Genomic DNA, 20,978 nt, shown 5'->3' with positions numbered 1-20,978 from the left:
TTATTTAATGGGACTCAGATGAGAAAGTTCCTTTATTTGGTGGTCTGGTGTGTTTGATAAGCTCATATTGGCCTGGTTTTTCTGACATGAGTTTGATATGTGTATGCATCCATGTGCTTCTGATTAATTCTGTAAATTCACAAGTGGTCATTTTTATTAGAACATTTAATTTAAAAAAAAAATCAGTTTCTGCCTTGTAGTTGTGCTAGGCAGATGGTACTTGTACAAACAAAGTATAGATTGATTTCATCTCAGCCCCTAAACTCAAAATGGGGTAACTCATGACTTACTATTGCCTTATAGAAATGGAGTAACTCAGAGTTAGGTACTGTCTGAGAACTACTGTTCTGTACATCATGGAATAATTTCACAGCAGTTCATAGCCTGCCCTCCACAATTTTCCCGTATTTTATTTTAATAGCTTTGCAGTTCTGTTTTGCTTAAGTCATTTTGAGTTTATTTTTATATGTTAAAGGTATAGATGTACACACACTTTATTCAATTGGATACAGACTTTCTAAATACCTTTCATTGACTATTTTTTTTGTATTAGTGTTTGGTTAGTTATTTATTCAGGTCTTTCTGTTTTATAATTTACCCTTCAACTAAGAATAGCCTGCTATTTAATATAATGCTTAAAATTCAAATTTAATTTTTTTTGTTTAGAATATCTATTTGTGTTGTTTTTGAAAATGTGATTTGTTATTAATTTATGGTCTCCTACTTACATTTTCAATAAAACATGGACATATTTATTTTATCTTTTGTGTCTGATATGATTGGGCATCTAATTTATGCTTATGTTACCTGTTTTGTGTTTTTATTGAGAGTTAATATTCTTGGAGACTTAATATTTTGAAATATTGGTACCTTTGTTAAAGGCAGCTGTTGAGAATTACAGTTTTCATTTTTACATGAACACAGTCTACTATTCAAAAATATTCAGGTTCATGAGCTATGTAAGAATGTTACAATAGTATATTTTCATTCTTTCTTTTTTAAAAAAAATATTTTTTAGTTGTTAATGTACCTTTACTTTTATTTATTTATATGTGATGCTGAGGATCAAATCTAGTGCCTCACACACGCCAGGCAAGCACTCTGCCACTGAACCGCAAACCCAGTCCTATTTTCATTACTTCTAACCCACATATTTCATTTGTAACTTTTATCTTATATTTTATTCCTTCACATACTGTATTCCACAACGTTGTTGTTTTTGTTTTGAACTGTTTTTTTTTGTTTTGTTTTATTGATAGTAGATTAGAGGAATTCTTTGTAAAGCTAGGCAAAACGTCAGAATTATTTAAGACATATCAACTTGGAGGATAGAGTAAATTTAAACATATACAGTTTGAAGGAAGAAAAATCACAAATAACCTATTTTTTTAAAGTTACTAATGTGGAAATTTGGGAGAACAAGCTTGAAATTAAAAACACAAAGTTAACCTAGGTATTTAATTAAAATATTCTAGGTCAACAGAAGACACAAATGGTACTTCAGTGAAAGGAGCATCTTTTAATAGTAGTCTCTGACTTATCCCACATCATAAAGAAGCCTGCTGGAATGCAAAATTTTTAGCCATTCTGTATCCATGGGTGGATTCCCAGAGCAAAAGGACTGTAGTAGTATGTATATTCTACACTCCAGATTTCTAGTTAGTACCTCTCATGGCTCCCAAGTTCTCTTTTACAGTTTTCCTGTAAGGTGGCAATCGAAAATGATACCAGGACCATGATGGTTCTCTCTGAGAGATGTATATCCAGAACATTATGGGGTGTACTCTTATCTTGCCCCCTCTATTTTTAATGCCTTTTCCTTTTTGAACTTGAATTGCCTTTATGTAATTATTGAAGGCTTTGATTTTAAAATAAAAAAATTATAGGTTCTAGAACTATATAGATGCAAGGTAATGACTTGTTATATGTGTCTAATAACTGTGGTATTTTATTTCACCCTTAGGAATGCTGTCTCTGCAATTTGAGAGGGGGCGCTCTTAAGCAAACTAAGAATAATAAGTAAGTAATGTATTAATTGTGTTAAGTTTCATCATTTGTTTCTCCTTTCTAGAATCTCTGAATGACAATTTGCCTTACCTCTTGTTGTATACATTGTTCCAAAGCTTTTGGGGTATAGCTCTGCACAGGTTGTGGTTTAGACAGCTGCTGGCAGCACTTTTGCCTGTGTAGAGTGAGAGTTTTCAAAGGTTTGCTTCTGCTGTATGTGTTTGAAACAAAGAAGATTATCTCCTGTTTTACTAATAGAAGTTTTAAAATTAAGGTGGCTCACATTGTCCAGGTACCATTGTAATCCCTGTGTTTAATATGAAAGGTCTAATATGCCTGAAAATGGTGAAACAGGTATCTTTATTAACGATAAAATCTTTAATTTATCTAAATTAAGTCAATTGTAGTTGTGGCATTTACTTTTTACAAAGCTATTTACTTTTTTTTTTTTTTTTTTTTGGTACCGGTCATTAACTCAGGGGCACTCTACCACCAAGCCATGTCCCCAGCCCTATTTCATATTTTTATTTGGAGACAGAGTCTCACTGAGTTTCTTAGCACCTTGCTTTTGCTGAGGCTGGCTTTGAACTTGCAATCCTCCTGTCTCAGCCTCCCAAGCTTCTGGGATTACAGGTGTATACCACCAAACCTGGCAAAGACATTTACTTTTAATATAGGCAAATTAACAAAAATGTACATGTATTAATTTGGAAAAGATACCAAGAAATGTTGTAATAAGATGTAAGGGGAGAGTTGGAGAGCATGAAGAGTCTTGAAAGAGAGTCTTGGGAACATAAAAAGAAGGTAATCTGGTTTTTATGGCTGTTTTGAATGAATTTTATTTTTATTTTCATGACCTGGTTTTAATATTGAAAATGGGGAATATTTTAGGGTCCTTTGGAATAGAATCATGTAGAAATGGTCTAAGCAGATGTTACAAGCTTGGAACTTGAGGGCCAGATTCTACCCCAAGATAGTTTTATTTTACCATACACAATTTTATCACTTTTATCGAAAGGTTGAAAAATTGAGAGAATTTTACATAAAAATCCAGATTTTTAAAATAATAACTTGAAAAATGACAAGGTAATAATGACTTGAGTTGTGAACTTGGCCTCAGTGTGGCAGGTGGTCCCCAGGTCACTTTGATTTCCAAGTGTATTTGTATTTGCTTACCTTCTGCCTGTCCCCATGGGCACTGGAGTTGAGACTCCTGGTGTAATGCAGTGATGCAGTTAAGATAACTGTGTGCATGTGCACATGTTTCTGATTGCTTAAAAGGGAGAGGAAAGGCATTTATCATTCCTATATTAACGAACTTTAGTCTAAAAAACTATAGTTTCACTTAATTTTGGATCATTTTTCATAATCCAAATTGAAATGATTGGCTGTATTCTAAAATGTCTTCACTAGTTTTTAGATGTTCCACAGGCTGTGCAGACTGTGAGGTGGCTTAAGTGTTTCCTGTAAAGACAAATGTGATAAGAAGTTCTGTTCGTACCCTTGGGGTAAACTGTAGAATGCTATCTTTTATTTAAATGTTTAAGAATGCTCTGGTGGGGATGACACCTGCCCTTTCTTCCTGTGGTTTTGACAGACAGGATGGAGTCTGTTGTTTAAGTGAAATGAATATGCTTTGGCTTAAAAATAGGTTGATGGATTTGATAATGCTTTCAAGATTTCTTCAAACCTCACAAGTCTTTATATTTATTTGGAGGTACAACATTTGTGAGACAGAAAGTTGAAATTTCTCTGGACTAATTCAGATTGTGAAAGGAGATATTTGGTTTTTAGTAGGAGACCAAGGAATAAGATTTTCCTAATCTCTAGGTTCCTTTGGTTATAGTAGGGTAGTCATAAGAAATAATTTAAAGACTGAATCAGTATTAATTCTTGATGAAAAATTGTACGGTTTGAATTTTGCTTCATGACATGTATTTTGTGAAAAAGTTACATTGAATAATATTGACCATTCTTTTGCCACATATTGGTTAGCTTAAGCACACATATTTTAGCATCAAATGAAACAGGAAACTTCCATTTTAGTATTTTATATATCAAGTGTAGAAAGTATGTATATTAACAGGGCTGAGTCCTTGGCCTTTAGCTAGTTCCTTACATCACAGTGTTGTGCTGTGTTGTACTCAACATATCTAGAGGTTTAACATGCAAAATTTGGATGGATTTAGGCTTTTGGCTTTCTTTCTCATCTGTGTGTTTCCCATCTGTGAGACTGCCTTCACCAGGTTGACGTATGAAGGTATGTGAGTTTAGGGAACTTTTGTTTATGTTTAATGTCTCCTTTCCTGTAGGTGGGCCCATGTCATGTGCGCCGTTGCGGTCCCAGAAGTTCGATTCACTAATGTCCCAGAAAGGACACAAATAGATGTAGGCAGAATACCTTTACAGAGGTTAAAATTGGTGAGTGGCAAAGCTTATTTTTTACCTCATAAATTAGTGTTAATTTCAGATTTTTAATTTTTCTTATAATGTACATTCCCCAGATAATATTTCTCCTAAGCTTCATTTTATTCTACCGTAAATTTCCTTTAGCCTGAGTTTATCTATCCTTACAAACTATTTTCCTGTAATATTGTAAGTCTGCATAAATATCCTCAAAATCTGTTTGAAGCAAGGGAAAGGATCAATGCATTTCCTGAATTAATGTGAACTTTCAAAATGGAGGCTATCTAGTGAGATTGTTAGGAATGGAGAGCATGGTCCAGCTTTGTTTAAATTGTTTAGTGTTTCTTTTGCCTTTCTCTGGTTTTTCTTGACTTAGCAAAATATATATAACCCAATTTCATCATCTCCTTATCAGGAAGAGATTTATTGAGAAATACAAAAGCCTTTATTATTACTAAAGGATTTTCTCAATCATGAATATCTACAAGTCACTTAATAAGCCAGACTTGCTTGTTATTTTCTGATTTATTCAGAAACTTTTATGGAAATCTGTCACTGGCTTCCCTTGTTAAGAGATTCTTCTTTATTCCTCCCACCCCCAATTGAAAATATAGTTCTTTGATTTCTTTAACATTGAGGTAACTTTTTAGTTTTGCTCGATTGTAAGTCAGCAGATCATTAGTTTGGCCTTTATATTATGTATTCAATGAGAACTTTCTCCTAAAGTTTAACTGTATGACTTAACATACAGGTGATCTCAACATTCTAGAATTTCTTGAATCTTTGTTATTTTGATTTGAGCTCTTTCCACTGGAGAATATTTCAGTCCATATCAGTGAAACTCTTTTCCTGTCTGTCGCTTATTTTCTTACAATTCTCTTCCCCCAAGGAGAGCCAGGTAATATACTGTCTCTGGGCCTCTCTCTTGGGATTTAGTCAGACAAGGGTAAGTGAACATTATTTCCCATCATAATTCCACTAAGGATTTTTACTTTAAGAGAAAATGTGTTGCACTTTCGTAGAACTGTGGAATTGTGATAGCTAGTATGATTGATGGGATCAGGATGGTTAGGATGTGGCAGCTGAGGTTTTATAAACTAAGACAGAAATGCATGAACTGCTTCAATGGCTCTTTGACTATGTGTGAGAAAAACCTTATCCTCTGATCAACAATTAACAACAAAAATAAGTTGGATGTGGTGGCATAATCCTGTAATCCCAGCCATTTAGGAGACTGAGGCAGGAGATCACAAGTTTGAGGCCAGCCTCAGAAACTTAGCAAGGCCAAAGAATCTAGTGAGACTCTGTCCCCTAGATGAGTTGGGGCTCAGATTGTACCGAAGTGGTAGAGCCCTTGTCTTCAATCCCTAGTACTCCACTACCCCTCCAAAAAAATAGACAAATAAAACATTTGAAAAAATTATAATTATAAAATAGGATACTCAAAAGAAGATTGGATCACCATGTTAAAAATTTAATGTTTAGGGGGACAAATGTTAATGTCTAGTATTTTAGTTTTCTTCTGATTATAAAAGCAACATTTATTTGTAAAAATTCAAATATTACATTTTTAAGATCACCTTTGATTCTTTATCCTGAAGGCTTTCTCAGTTACTGGTGTGATATCCCTGACAACAAGTGTCATGGCTTTGAGGCAGCTGTTTAAGGGCTGCTTTAGTGATCCTTCATGATTTAATGTTACTCACACCCGTTCCAAAGTGTGTTTGAGAGAAGAGCAGGGATGGACGTTCTGGCTTATTTTAAACTCATTCAGTTGTTATACCTAGACATCTGATGACTGCATCTGAAAATGATGAAGCTCATAGTTTTCTTTACAGTGTTGTCCTTCAACTTAGTTGTGCATACCACTGATTCCTTTTTATTGATGCATATTACTTATACAGAATAGTGGGTTTCATTGTGGCATATTTGTACATGCATCTAATAAGATTTGATTAATTTTACTCCCTAATATTTCCCCACTTTCCTCCTTTCCTTTTCTTCCTTCCTTCCTTCCCTGGTCCCCTTTCACTTATTTTTAAAAGAATGTTTCTATCCTTAAATGATTAACACCTCTAAAAGAATATGTCTTGATTGGATTTAAGGTTATCTAAATTCTAGTCTATTGACAATATAGAGCTATGTCCACAGACTTATGTAGATGTCTGTGGTGCATGTATTTACACAAAAAATGAGAGACTATTGACAAGATATTTTTTCTGTGTTTCATATAATTTTATATTCATGGAGATGTTTTTGTAATAGTATTTATCAAAATTATCACAGTGGATATCTTTAGTAAGATAGTATAAGGGGAAAGAAACTTCATTTTGAAAAAAAGTCACTCCGAAATTGTGCAGTAGTTTGAGAGAGTACAGTGACCAGCAATCTGCACATCGTTTCATCGGGAATACTTAAAAATGAGGATCTTGGTGACAGGGTCTGTTTCCCAGTTTTTACCAGCATCCCATGGTTATCAAGACTTTGAAAAATAAATTTACACATTTACTTGTTTGAGTAGCAACACTATGCTTTGCCCTGTGCATAGTGTTAAAAGTGCACTTGCCTGACATTAGCATTTTTTTGAAGTTTAAGTGGTAATCTAACAGGAATGTGGTCAACAAGAAACCAGACAAGTAGTTTTTTGTGGTTTTTCATCCAGGCCAAAGTGAGTCCAGGCAAGTTGTTTTGCTATGCCTGTTGATTTAATATATGTGCCTGCTAGGGTTAGTTTCAACATTTTTTTTCTGGAAATGTAGGCATTATCCCTTTTCTGGACTCTAAACTGTTCATTCACATTTTTATTCGAATAGATAAGAATTATTTGTATGTCAGAATCAGTTTATTTCACCAGTTATTACTTGTTGTTCCAAACAATATGTACTTTTTTTAATTGAGACATGATTTCTCTAGCATCTTTTGTTGTGGGCACTGTCATGTGTAGCATAGCATTCCAGCATCCTGTCCAAATAGGCACTGCTGCTGCTAAATAGCTCCTGGGATGTCAGGTGACCCTCATTTGGGAATTCACTGATCTACAGGGAACACATGAAGAGAATAATTTCATTTTTGTTACATTGTAAATGGAGAACATCTTTGTTGATAGACTCAAACTGAACATTGAGAGGACAGAAATTCCTAAATTTTTAAAAATGTCTACTTTTTTTTGATGAATTGTTTGAATTTCTTATTTATCAATAAAGTAATAGTAGTTTGGTAACATGCATATTAACTACCTGTAATTGAAAATTATATATAATCTATTTTAGCATTTTTCTTATAGAAATTGGACCACCAGGTGAATACTAATGAACTTTAACTGAATATTAAAATTCTGTGATGTGGGTATACATACACATAATAGCCACTGGGTAGATATTTACAAAATGAATATAACATAGCAAATAATTGTTTATTAATTGTGCTTCTGACTTAAAATGATTATGACTGGAGGGTTTTGGCTGTCTCACCTTTCCTCGTTTAAATTTAATGGAAGTAAATTCACATGCCTTGTGGCTGAAAGTTCTGATCTTGAAATCTGCCATCAGTTGGGGATTGAACATTGAAGTGGACCAGTGGTCTTCCCAAAAGCAACTGCAGTATACCGAAAAGCAACTCTGAGTCTCTCCATAGTAACCACTAGGTGGTGCTGTTGCACCATATACTCAGCATGTTGCCCTGAAACTACCACTTGTTTTTTTAGCGCCTCATCAGAGCCCTGCCCACACTTTGACTGTGTGTCTGTGTGTTGCACACTGTGGTGCTCTAGGTCAAGGGATAGCAAACAGGGCATTGAAAGTATTGCTTGGGATACATTCAAAGTACTGAATTCCAAATGGCAATATTTTAGTTCAGGTTTTCATCTAGCCATATAAAAAGAACTTTCCCTTGGGGCAAATTAAGAGTTTTTCTGTAAAAGATGCAATGTTACTAAGAGTTACTAACTGCATGCAAGAGGCTTAAAGAGTGGGCAAACATAAGTTTAAAATGTCTTCTGAACTATTAGAGCTATTTTAAAAATACTCATTAACAGTGTCTTTTAGAATATGGAGTATTGGGATTTATGCAATAGTTTGCTAATAGACTACTGCATACTGTTGCATATATTTGCAGATGTGTTTTACTAATGCTGTTGTTGGCCTTTTATTTATTTAAAAGTTTAACCTACAGCTTAAAAAAAAAAAAAAACAACTCCTGTAAAATTACTGGCATGGAAAGATTTTTGTGAGTATATGGGAAAGGGTTTGTTTACTGAGCAGATTTTTCCCTTGTCGGTGTAATGACCAGTTTAAAAAAATGAGACTTTGTGGGTGTTGCCTGTTATCATATAATCAAATGGAAACGACAATGACCCTAGATTTATTTTCAAGACATTCTTTTATTTCTGGGCTGATTTTAAATGCTTTTAAATGCTTTAATAATTCATTCAGTGTTTTTGAAGTAAAAAATTTACTTCAAAAGTATATTTTATTGTAGAAGTCTTCAGAGTTTGGACTAATTCCCTTTTCTTTGACCATGTTTCACTTTTTTGTGATTTTCTCAGAGCTTTTTAAAGTAGTTGTTGCTCCATTTCAGCATGCTGCTGATTAAACTAAAGCACCAGTGGCTAAAGGAGAATCTTTTTCTGTTGTGGGAGGAATAGCTGAGTGTTACCTGAATGGGTTCAGAACAGCCAGTCCAATAGGAAGAATCATTTTCTATGTTAGCTTCAGCATTCTTCTGGTTTTTCAGTGCAGATTTTGAATTACTTACTATTTTTCTTTCCTACACATTTAGGATGAATTCATTTGCTTCTGTATGACTTTTCCTTATGTGAAAAGTTATCTTTTGGCAAGCTTTGTCATTGGCAGTCTCTTATCTGTGTCCTGCTCTTGTCCTCTACTTAACCAGAAGAGAGCAGAACACTTGCATATTGCAGGACCAAGGATGAGAAAAGCACTGAGGACATTACCTGTGCCCTTGTGTGTGTGGCTTAAGGATGTCTAGTCTAGGAAATTTTGAAGTCATAGGTGATTGTGCCTGAGGACAAAAAGAAAACAGTGGTCCTCAGATGCTGTATATTTTAGAATTTATAAAGACTCATCTCCTGTTCTTCTTGCCTTCTGCCCTGTTTTCTCTACTATGTGATTGGTTTTTCATAACCATCACTGAATCTTTGGAAAAGGAGCAAAATTGTGCAAAAATAAAAACTGAGGGAAGAAAGGTAGAGAGAGATGAAATACCCATTAAGTTAGAGTGACTTATTCTTGTCTTCATAGTAGAAAAAATACCTACAACAATGATAAGAAGCTGGGGATATGTAAGTTGGTAGAGTGCTTGCCTAGCATGTATAAGGCCCTGGGTTCAATCCCTAGCACCACGGGAGTGGGGGGAAGAAAAAGATATGGAATAATTAAGGTCTTGATTTTAGAGAGGGTAAATAATGTTGTCATAGTATGATCACACAGAAAGGAGATAACATGATCAGGAAGCAAATAATCATAAAAATATTTAGAGTTCACTATACAATCTGAGGGAAACTAGTAAAATAGTTTAAAAGAGCATGGATTTCTGGTATTTGTTATATCCATTCATGAATGTTTATTCCATGCATTGACCACTTTTTCAGATTAATTATAAGAACTGTGAATATTTTGTAAATAAAAAGTAAAGCAGGTGTGTGGCTTGTAAGAAATCTTGGAAAGCTGTTGAGAACCCTTAATGCAAATATTAGTTTTAAGCACTGTTTCTAGTTGGAAGTAAAGTTTTCAAATATGAATGTTGTAAGAATATTTTAATATTAAATTGTATGCATAGGTGCAGATGATATTTATTTTGATTATTCCCATTGCATTAAAAACTTGGCTTTGTTCATTGATCAGGAATATATCTATTCTCTTAGTGGCATAGCACAGTGTCTTTGGTTTCTTTATCTTTAGATATTTCTAAGACTTTTACATTTGAATCCTATTTCTGCAGTCAGATAGAGAAGAAGGATGAATTTTGGAATAGTTGAAGTTGCCCCTGGGCATTCGACGACCTCCAGTTCCTATTTGACAAGTGAACCCAGCCAGGCACAAGTGTTCTCTGAATGAAGAACATTATTTTGAAAAGGAATTTACACTGCAATGATGACTGAGCTACAAGCCGTTCAGTATCTGGCTGAGACCATACTATTCTGCTTAGAAGCCTCTATACACTTTAAAATTTGTACCTGAAGGCAAATAATAGTGAACCTGAAAGCCAAAGATTATAGTTTTGAAAGGTACATCAATTCTGAAAATAGAGTGGTTTCACTGTGGTATTCCATCTGAAGAGTTGAATCAAGGGGAAAAAAATACAATCAACCTTCCTATTTCTTAGAGGAAGGCACATGTGCTATTGCGAACTGACTCATGTTATCAGATATACTGAATACTAAAAATAGAACCACTGAGGGAAGGATGGGGCTTGCCTCTCCTGCTGAATGATCACTTGCAGTTCTATTTAGTTAATGCTCTAGCAGTGTTAGTGGGCAACTTCACTGTCTTTCTAAAGGAATCTGTGTTGTATTCAACAGGGCCTCCGTTGATACATTTTGGGAAATGTAAAGACACATTGATTATCTTTCATCACATTTAAAGAAAAAAATAGTAGCATTATAAAAGGCAAAAGAAAAAAAAAGTCATCATAATCCACATGAAATGATGTACAGTTTTGTTCACATGTTCAGTTATGAAGACAAAAAATTATATAAAAAAGTAAACATTGACAATAATCAGCAAATTTGTTGTTTTAAACTCAGAAGAAGAAGATATTACAGATGATGTGATGATGGTTTGGGCTGTGGGATTCTATTATCGAATAAGTCTAGTATAAAATACTTCAAGATTTCAATGTACAGGTCTCCAACATTGAAAGGTTTTTAAATATGTGTAGTTATTTTTTTAAAAAGCATATTAGTGACTGTATAGTACTTAACTGTCAGAATGATTTGCTACAGGGACTAGATCCTATTGCAAACTGTCAAATTTGTATATTGCTGTAATACCAAACCATAAAATCTTTTGAGTAAAATGGAAAATGTCAGATGGGCATGACTACAAATAATATACTTTTTGAAGGCTGTAGATGTCTGTAGGAGAAAATGTGTAAATTCATGAAATGTTATCTTGTTAGTATGGATTTTCCTTTATCTTTGAGAGGAAAACTGCAAGGCAAAAGGAAATTGATTGGAGCCTTTAAATTTTTAGTTTTGAACTAATTTTTCCTGAGGGCTAATTGAAAAAACATTATTAGATAGATAAGTAGAATAATTCAAATAATTCCTGATTAAAGAATATTGTGAGAGAGTAGTATTTTTTAGCTTGCAATGCAGAATGTTCCATTTTTGCTCATCTCGTCTGTGTGACTAGTGATTACTGACAGATCTGTTAATTGAGTTAGTGAGCTGGGGTCTGGGTTGCAGAGTCAGAGGTGACCCCTTTCACTCCAACACTGACTGGGTCAATACCAACAAACATGCCAAACTGAGGCAGCTATTAAGATGGCACTAACAATCCACTGAGTTTTGCTTGATCAACAGTGATTGAAAGGAGAGGCAGTATAGTTTTGGAAAAGTACAATCATTATTAGTGTTTAGCAGATTCATTATTTTTTGTTTTGCTGGGAGTAGGAGGCTCAAGGGTTATAATATTTTTTCAATATTTTAGTCTAAATTAGGTTGTTTGTCCCTAGAAGGCTTTAAAAAACAACAAAAATATTATTAAATGCTGAGTAATTTCTGGTTTTGTAATTAATTTAACGTGAGTAACTGTGATATATTTTAGGGAAGATCATACAACTCAGTGATGTCCTTGTCTAAATTAGCTGGTTACATACAGGTATCATCAGTTTTACCAGCTGCCGATTGCTTCTATTGATCTCAGTATCAAACTTTCTCTGCATTTATCTGTATTGGCTGTTAGATCATGCAATTATTAGAAGTCTCTGTTGAGTTTGAGTTTGTGGGTTGTGGTTAATAACGTTTGAGTCCTGCATCTTCCACTTTGGCAACCTTGGCCATGGAGATCTGCCTTCTTAAATCTCATCTGGGGTGGTTGAGAGGATGAAATGAATAAGGGAAAGACCTGGTTGATAGTTTGCATTCAGTGCGAGTTAGCAGTATTAACTATTATCAGATTACATGATTTTTTACCCCTTATTTTTCTAATTTTGGTAAGAATTTAACTACATTAAACTACCTTTGGGTAATTTGCAAACTATAGGAATTTTCTTTTGAATAGATATTGTTCTGCTGGGTTTCTGTTCTCAAGACTAAAAGGCTCAGGGGTCACTCTAGTTGAACTGGGCTAATTGGTCTGCTAAAAAAGGAAAAAAAAAAAAACCACACAAGAGACACAAATACCTTTTTCTTTGGGGTTCCTGTGACAGTTCCTTGGACCTTAAGGGTCTACAGGGAGAGAGGGAGCATGTGCTGACCCCCTTTATTGAGGAGAAGCTATTCAAATGAGGCAAGGGGTCAGGTTTCAGGGGACTGAGTCTATTTTCATGATGTCCACTGTCAGCAGGTTGACTGACATCTGGGTAGGCCACACCCAAGGGTGCACAGTAACAGAAGGGGACACACAAGGCACTTCCATGGAAGATTCTACCCTAAACAGGGCAAGGAGTTATATTACAAAGGAACAGGGGAGCATAGCTCCACACATGGGCTGTAAGGAAGACATGCTCAGGCAGGAAGACATAGTATCATTCCTCAAACCCTAGAAGAGCGGGGCAGTCTAGCAACATGGGTGCCCGACACCACATCGCCCAGCAGGGGAGTAACTCAATTTATGGGCAAGGTTGGTCTCCCACATTGTGCCATTAAATGGAAATGTTCTGTCATCTTCCTGGGAGTATGGCATAAAGTGGTTTTTTTATAGATATCTGAAATCTGTTACCTTTCTCTGCAGTTATTGCTATAAACCATAAGATAAATAGGTTGATGTTCCCTAAAACAGGAATCTAAAACATTGTAGCCATTGTTTCATTTTGAGCATGATCATTGTGGTTGGTAAGTAATCTTGTTCAACATGGTTCTGCTGAACACTGATCTGTGGTCTTGCTTCTATAAGCTTGCAAAATGCAGTGGGGAGTCTTAAGTGGTTTAGGCGTGGGAATGACTGGCCCATGAGAACTGTAGACCATCTGGGGTGGTTGTGACCCATCTGGGAATGGGTCACGAGAAGCATATGCTAGGGTGCTAGAATTCTGCTACTCCTAGATTTGTAGCTGTGTAGCAGAGTGCTCTCAGTTGACAGGGTTGAGGTATGTGATGTTCAGTTTCTGTTATGAGTAGGGGGTGGTGAACAACTACTTTCTCTGGATGCCATTTTGGTTAGTGATCTTATTAAATCTTTAGCTCCATGTACTTTCTGAAGTGGAGGAGTCAAGTAAGACAATGTCAGCTCTAGAAGTTTCATTTATGTTCTTAGAACAAATGAAATGAAATGAATTTGCAAAAAAAAAAAAAAAACAAAATCTTCTAGAAAGTACATAGTATGATTTGTAAAAAGATGAACAAGAAGGGAAGTTCAGAGTTCTCGTGAAAGATAAATGTGTCCTACAATCAAGAACATCATAACCTAAATAAATAAATAAAGGTATTGTGTCCACCTACAACTAAAATATATATTAAAAATACAATTACTATCATATTCATGAAAAATGCATTTATTCCAGAATTTCTTAGTTTTTTATTGATAGAGAATTTTTTTAAAGAGAGAGAAAGAGGAGAGAGAGAGAGAGAGAGAGAGAGAGAGAGAGAGAGAGGGAGAATTTTTTAATATTTATTTTTTAGTTCTCAGCAGACACAACATCTTGGTTTGTATGTGGTGCTGAGGATCGAACCCGGACCGCATGCATGTCAGGCGAGTGCGCTACTGCTTGAGCCACATCCCCAGCCCAAGAGAGAGAATTTTTTTAATATATATATTTTTTTTAGTTCTCGGTGGACACAACATCTTTTACTTTATTTTTATGTGGTGCTGAGGATCGAACCCAGCGCCCTGCACATGCCAGGCAAGCGTGCTATTGCTTGAGCCACATCCCCAGCCCCAGAATTTCTTAGTCTTAATGGCAGTTTTATTTTAATATCTTTTTTTTTTTTTTCAGAAAACTACTGTGTTTTTTTTTTTTTTTTCCTTTAGGATAAAATTTTAAATGTGGGTTTTTTTCTATTGGAAATATAAAATATATCCTGTTTTTTTCTTAAAAACTAAAATATTTTACTTCAAATAAATCAAAAAAGTAAGTGAATAAATTGATCATGTTTCATTTCAGGAAATTGCTTAAGGTTAATTAAAACTTTTAAAAAAATTTAAATTGTGTTGCTCACAATTCCTTTGAAAAAGTCATCAATTTTTAAACATTTATTTGCTTTGGACAAAACAAAAAAAAATTTGTGAAATATTTTTACTAAATAGCAGATATTTTTCAAAAAAAGAATCATGACATATTGGCAAAGGTGTAATTGTAATAGACTAATGAGCTTTCTGACCAGAGCAGACTGAGCCTCATCTGATTTTTACAATGATGAATTGACTGTGTCAAAATTTGCAATCTAGTCTGGTGAAATATTTTACTATGAAAGTTTAATTCTCATTTTTTATTTATGAAAGCAGTGGTAGAGTCAGAGCAGCTCATAACATGCTGGCCATTTGCTGTGATTTATTTTAATGAGTGTCACTTGTTGATGTGTTCAGTGATTGTTGACCCAAATTTAATTCTAAAAACTCTAAGTACTATAAAGTATACTATGTCAGCCACTGTAGTTTTGTGTGGGGGGAAACATCAAAACCAAAACCAAAACCTCACAACACACACACACATACCTCAAACCAAATAAAACAAAATCTGAATAGTGTTTTCAGTTGTCTTTTTCTGGCTTTTGTGATATCATGACTTTTTACTTGACCACTGTTACTGGGGGCCAATGGTGGGATAACAACTTTTCTTATTGGGGAATCTATCTACATGATTTCTATCACAAAAGTTATATTTGAAATATAATAAGATAATTTTCATCAGTTGGGGATTCTAGCTTGTCTTCTCTTCCTTTTTTCTTTTTACTACTGGGAATTGAAGTCAGGGCCTCTTAACCACTGAACCACATCCTTAGCCATTTTTTAAATTTTTTATTTTGAGACAGAGTCTTCATAAATTGCTTAGGGGCTTATGAAGTTGCTGATTTCGAACTTGTGATCCTCCTTTTTAGCCACTGGCGAGCTTGTCATCTTTGTAATGGTTTTGAGGGAAATTATGTATTAAAGAGTCTTTCTCTTATTCAGCTATCAGTCTTTTATTCAGTGACCACTTACTGTAGTATTTGATACATGCCAGAAAGATTTAGATTTAGAACTACCATAGATGTTGTTTGTTCTTTTGGTGGGTTTGGAAACACAAAAGGAGAGATGAACCAGGCCTTATTTGAAGGCTTTTCTTTACATGGAGAAATTAGCATGTCTGTTTCCTAACATCAGGAAAATTATACAGTATGAATAATTTCTACCAAAGAAGATAATCTTCCAAATATCTAGAAGTGTCTAATTTTTTAGGTATTATAAAATTATTTGGGGGTATTTTAGACATGGCTAATAAAACCCTATAAGAACATTTGAGTTTTAATTTTAATTGTGGCATATTGTTAACATAAATTCCAAATTATTCATAGCTTATAATGTAATATAAATCTTGTAACATTATTTCTTAGATGTACTGTTTTAAACAGTTTGTTTTTGAGCTTTTCTTTTCTTTCTTTCTTTCTTTTTTTTTTTTTTGTCCCTTAAAGACTTGAAGGATTATATTGTCATTGCTACTTCTTTTATAGTAAACAGTAAAAGGCATAAACTCAGTACTGCTGCAGATATTTGCTTTAAAATTTCTTTAGGGGGGAATCCATCCAGATGTAATTATTCTTTGGTATTATCCTTTTCTGATGTTTCTCAAAAAATTTCTAAATATGTTTTAAAAAAATAATGTGAACAAGTATGTGTTAGTTGATATGACAACTTATAACTAAGAGGAGAGTTAGTCACTCCAATGTTTTTTGGAAAACAAAACAAAAAACCCTTAAATACTTCTCTCAGGTAACATTTCTCTAAGAATCCCCCCCCCCCACCTTTTCATAATTAGAAAATGAAGGAGCCAGCAATGTGAAAATCATTCCCTTTCCTGGCAGGCTCAGCAGTTAATATATGTGCATTTTCAGGCTTCTCAATTTGACAGGGGCAATCACCATTTAATTTCAAAACTCCATTTATCTTAGTGATAGCCTTGGAATTATTGAGTCTCCTTTCCTGTGATAGTATTACTATTTCTGTGCTCTTTGCCACTGGCTGATTTGGGATGCTTCACCCCCACCCCAAAGCTGTAGTGCTTAACACAACACAAGGTGCATTCTGCATAGATAAGGCATGACAGCCTTTTAACTTCATCCTGCTGTGCATGCAGAGGGTGACAGCCCACCTACATTGGGGAAAGCAAACAAGCAAGCAAGATGTGTTCATCCTTAATCACGTTTTATTTCTCCCAGAGACTTTCTCAGAAAATGACAGGCTAGGCTCAGAGTTCACTTTATCAGCCTGAAACATACAAGGTGCAGGGCATCTCCTTAGGAGAAAAGTTGTACTATTAAACATCAATTTGCTTATTTGAGGTTAGAATTTGAATATCTAAGTTATATTTAAGAGTCTTTGTCTTGATTTTTAAATTTTATTTTCAAAGATCTGTTTTAGTTATGTAAATGATTTGTGCTTATCAGTAAGTTGTTTCTTCAGTCTGAAATCCAAAATGAAAGTTATTATTTCCATCCTACTCCCCAGAAGTGATCACTATTAATATATTGGAGTAGTGATTTTTTACTTTTTTTTATGGTAAAGACGACTGGGAAGGCTACAGCATTTTACCATATTGTGTTAAAATCAGGAGTGTGTTTAAATAGCACATTATACATCTGTGATACTCAGATGCATGTAAGTAAATATGTTTCATAAAAATATCAAGTTTTTAAAGTGTATTTGTGTTTTCCCTCTCTATTAGGCCTACTATGAATCTGCAGGTATCCATGACATTTTGTATACCTTGCTTATTTCTTGTCACATAAACATTTGTTAGGCTACATTTTATTTATAGAATTTAATCACCTGAATTGCACTCAAGGCAGTGATAACCATTCCTCAGGTGTACCATTTGCTGTAATATATAAAAGCATTTATTTATATGTAATAATAATGGGTAGGAGCATTGGAGTCAGACACCTTGAGTTCACATCTCACTGTACCACATACCCGTTATTTCAGAATGTACTGTCCTCCTCCAAATTCTGTCCTTGATTTTAATTGACAACTTTCTGTTGTTCTTTTTCTGTCTTTGGCTTCTTGGTTTCTTTGCAGGTTCCTCCTCTTCCAACTCTTAAATGTTTATGAATTAGTCTTCTCCCTCTTTACATTCTCAGGGAGCATTTATAAAATCAAACTCACATATACCTTTTACCATTATTGCAAATTTCAAATAAGATAAGGCACATAGAGCACTTCACTCACTGCCTGGCTGTAATAAATGCTCACGAAATATTCCTTCTTATTGTTATTATATTACATTAGTAATACCATTCTAATAGTGAAATGCTATTAAAATAGCCATATGTGTAGGTAATCCACAATGTATAAGTTAGTGATATTAAGGGGTTTTTATTTCATCCCCCCCTTTTGTGTATGTGTCTTGGGGGTTGAGGGCAGAGACTTTTAGCCTTCTTCTGACTTCAGCTTCTTGAATAGCTGTGATTACAATTGAAGCTCCCCCATCCCCAGTTTAGTTTTATTACTTGGAAGACATTTTTTCAAACATAGAATACTATGAAAAATTAAATGCCAGAAAAGTATACAAATATTTATTTAATTCATCAAAAAACTTGTGTTTTCCCTCCTTCCCTGCCTCGCTCCTTCCCTTCTTTTCTCCCTCCCTCCCTCCCTCCCTTCCTCCTTCTTTTTTTAAAATATAAGTACAGATCCACAGGAAGTTGTGTGACTTCTGAGTTCCTCACCCAATTTTCCCCATTGTTTGCATCATTTGTGTGTGTGTGTGTGTGTGTGTGTGTATGTGTTGCTGGCGATTGAACCCAGGGCCTTGTGCATGCAAGGCAAGCACTGTACCAACTGAGCTATGTCCCCAGCCCCATTAGTTGCATCTTACACAATTATAGTACAAGGTCAAAACCAGGAAACTAATATTGGTACAATATGTATAAATAATTACTCATTTTATCATATGGAAATGTGGCTGTAATATTCTCAGAAAGAAACATAACTCTGGAAATTGAAAGGGAAAGGAAAATAAAAATAGTAACAATGTATTGTAGTTCATAGCATATTTAAAAGTGAAATGTGCACCTGTTATAATATAAGACTTGAGATACAGAAATTGGGGAGTATATTCTGTGTATACTGTTACAAGGTTCTACACTAAATTTGAAGTGATAATATTTGAAAGTAGATGAAGATTAATGAAAGGGAATATTATAAACTCTAGGGTAACTATAAATACTTAAATTGAGAGATATAACTTTAAACCAGTAGTGGAGATAAAATGGGAAAAAAAATACTTGGCTAAATCACAAGCAGGCAGAAAAAGAAGACAAAGAAACAAAAACAGATTGACAAGTAGGTGATAGATTTAAATCTAACATATTAGTTACATGAAATGTGAATAATTGTAGCAGTAAGTTAGCAGAGATGGTTCGATTGGAAGAGCAAATCCCAAATATTGGCCGTCTATGAGAAACCTTCTAATATAAACATAGGTGGTGTAAAAGGAATATTACCAGAGTAAAATGGTAGATTTACATAATAAATTATAAAAATGGTCAGTTTACCAAGAACATATGACACTTCTAAATTCTAAACAATTCTATACATCCAACAACAAAACTTTAAAACATAAACCCCCAAAACTCATAGAGAGGAAAGGAGAAATAGACAAATTTGTGTTTTACTTGGAGACTTTATTGCTTTTCTGTGAGTCATCAGTGGAACAAATAGAACCCCACTGTCTGAACACCTGAACAGCACTTGTCAACCAGTTTGGGCTAGTTATCCTTTATTTCACCCAGCATCCTACCCAAAAAATTGCAGAATACATTCTTCTAGTTCATGAAGATATACTATGTTCTATTGAACAAACCATAACAAATTTATTAGAATTAAAATCATACAAATCAAATTCTCTTTGGAATGAACAATGGTATGAAACCAGAAGTCTGTGGAATAAAGAAGTTTGTAAAATCCTTAAATATTGACAAATTAAAGAACACATTTCTAAATTGCCCTTGATTAGAAAGGAACTCACATGGGAAATTGGAAAATGTTTTGAATTAATTAAAAATGAAAGTGCAGTACATCATAGTTTGTGGGAAACAAGTGAAGCAATGTTCAGAAGAAAATTTATAGCATTAGCTTCTTAAATTAGAAAAAAAAATGATCTTAAATAATTGATGTAATCTTCTGCCTTACTTAAACAAAAAGAACATTTGTACACCAAAGCAAATGATAGGAGGGATATAAGACAGAGAAGGACATAGAAAACAATAGAGACCCAGTGAAACTTAAAGCCAACTATTGAAAAGACCGTAAAGTGGATTCATTTTTAGCTACATTGAGAAAAAAGAAAAGAAAGAAGAAAGAAAAAAAAAAAAGGAAGGTGCTACAAATTATCAATATCAGCCATGAAAAAGGGAATATTTACTATAAGCCCTAGAGCAACTGAAAGGATAATGAGCGAATTATAGACAGACAACTTAGTTGACCTTTATAAATTCCTTGTAACAAACAAAATATCATAAAGTTCTCCCAACACGAGATAGACAACCTGAATAGCTCTTTAATTATTAATGAAGTTAAGTTTGCGAAAAAAAAAATATTTCCAAAATAAAAGTTTAGGCATCATAGGCATATGTCACAGTTTGGATATGAGGCAACCCCCCAAAGCTGTATTGGAGCAAGATGTAAAATGATCATATTATGAGAACTATAATGTAATCTGTGGTTGAATCTATTTGATGAATTAATAATTTGAAATGATTACTTTGTGGGCCATGGCTGGAGAATGTAGGGTCACTGGGGATGTGGCTTGAGGATTATATACTTTGTTTCTAGCTCCTTGCATGGTCTCTCTCTGCTTCCTGGCTGCCATGAGCTTTCTTCCTCTGCCTCACCTTTTTGCTATGATGTTTTGACTCAATTTAGGCCTAGAACAATGGTGTCCTCTGACCACATACTGAAACTCTGAAATTGTGAGTCCAAAATAAACTTTTCCTTCTCGAAGTTGTTCTTGTCAGATAATTAATGATGTAATATTCTCTTATGAGATGAAAAACTGACTAACATATGTACAAAATGTTAAATGAAAAATTTATATCAATTCTATTTAAACTCTTCCAAAAAATTTGACCTAGAGGGAAATTGTATGGGATTAGCATTACCCACATACCCAGACCAGACAAAGGCATTTTCAGAAAAGGAAAACTGTAAACTAATATCTGTCATGAATATAGGTTTTAAAAATGTTCA

General features: G+C 34.3%; 1 protein-coding gene across 4 annotated transcripts in view; it reads left to right on the top strand.

Moving 5' to 3' along the window:
* The window catches only part of Kdm4c (lysine demethylase 4C), a 395,886-nt gene that overhangs the window by 270,743 nt on the left and 104,165 nt on the right, over window positions 1-20,978 (top strand). For all 4 annotated transcript variants that reach the window (XM_076845987.2, XM_076845986.2, XM_076845983.2 and 1 more), the window contains 2 exons: window positions 1,964-2,019; window positions 4,320-4,428. In XM_076845987.2, coding sequence (XP_076702102.1) covers window positions 1,964-2,019; window positions 4,320-4,428 — 165 coding nt within the window. The remainder of the gene's footprint in view (window positions 1-1,963; window positions 2,020-4,319; window positions 4,429-20,978) is intronic.

Source organism: Callospermophilus lateralis, chromosome 2 (genome assembly GCF_048772815.1).
Source record: "Callospermophilus lateralis isolate mCalLat2 chromosome 2, mCalLat2.hap1, whole genome shotgun sequence".
In the NCBI taxonomy this organism is placed as follows: Eukaryota; Metazoa; Chordata; class Mammalia; order Rodentia; family Sciuridae; genus Callospermophilus; species Callospermophilus lateralis.
This window is presented reverse-complemented; position numbering and strand designations above follow the sequence as displayed.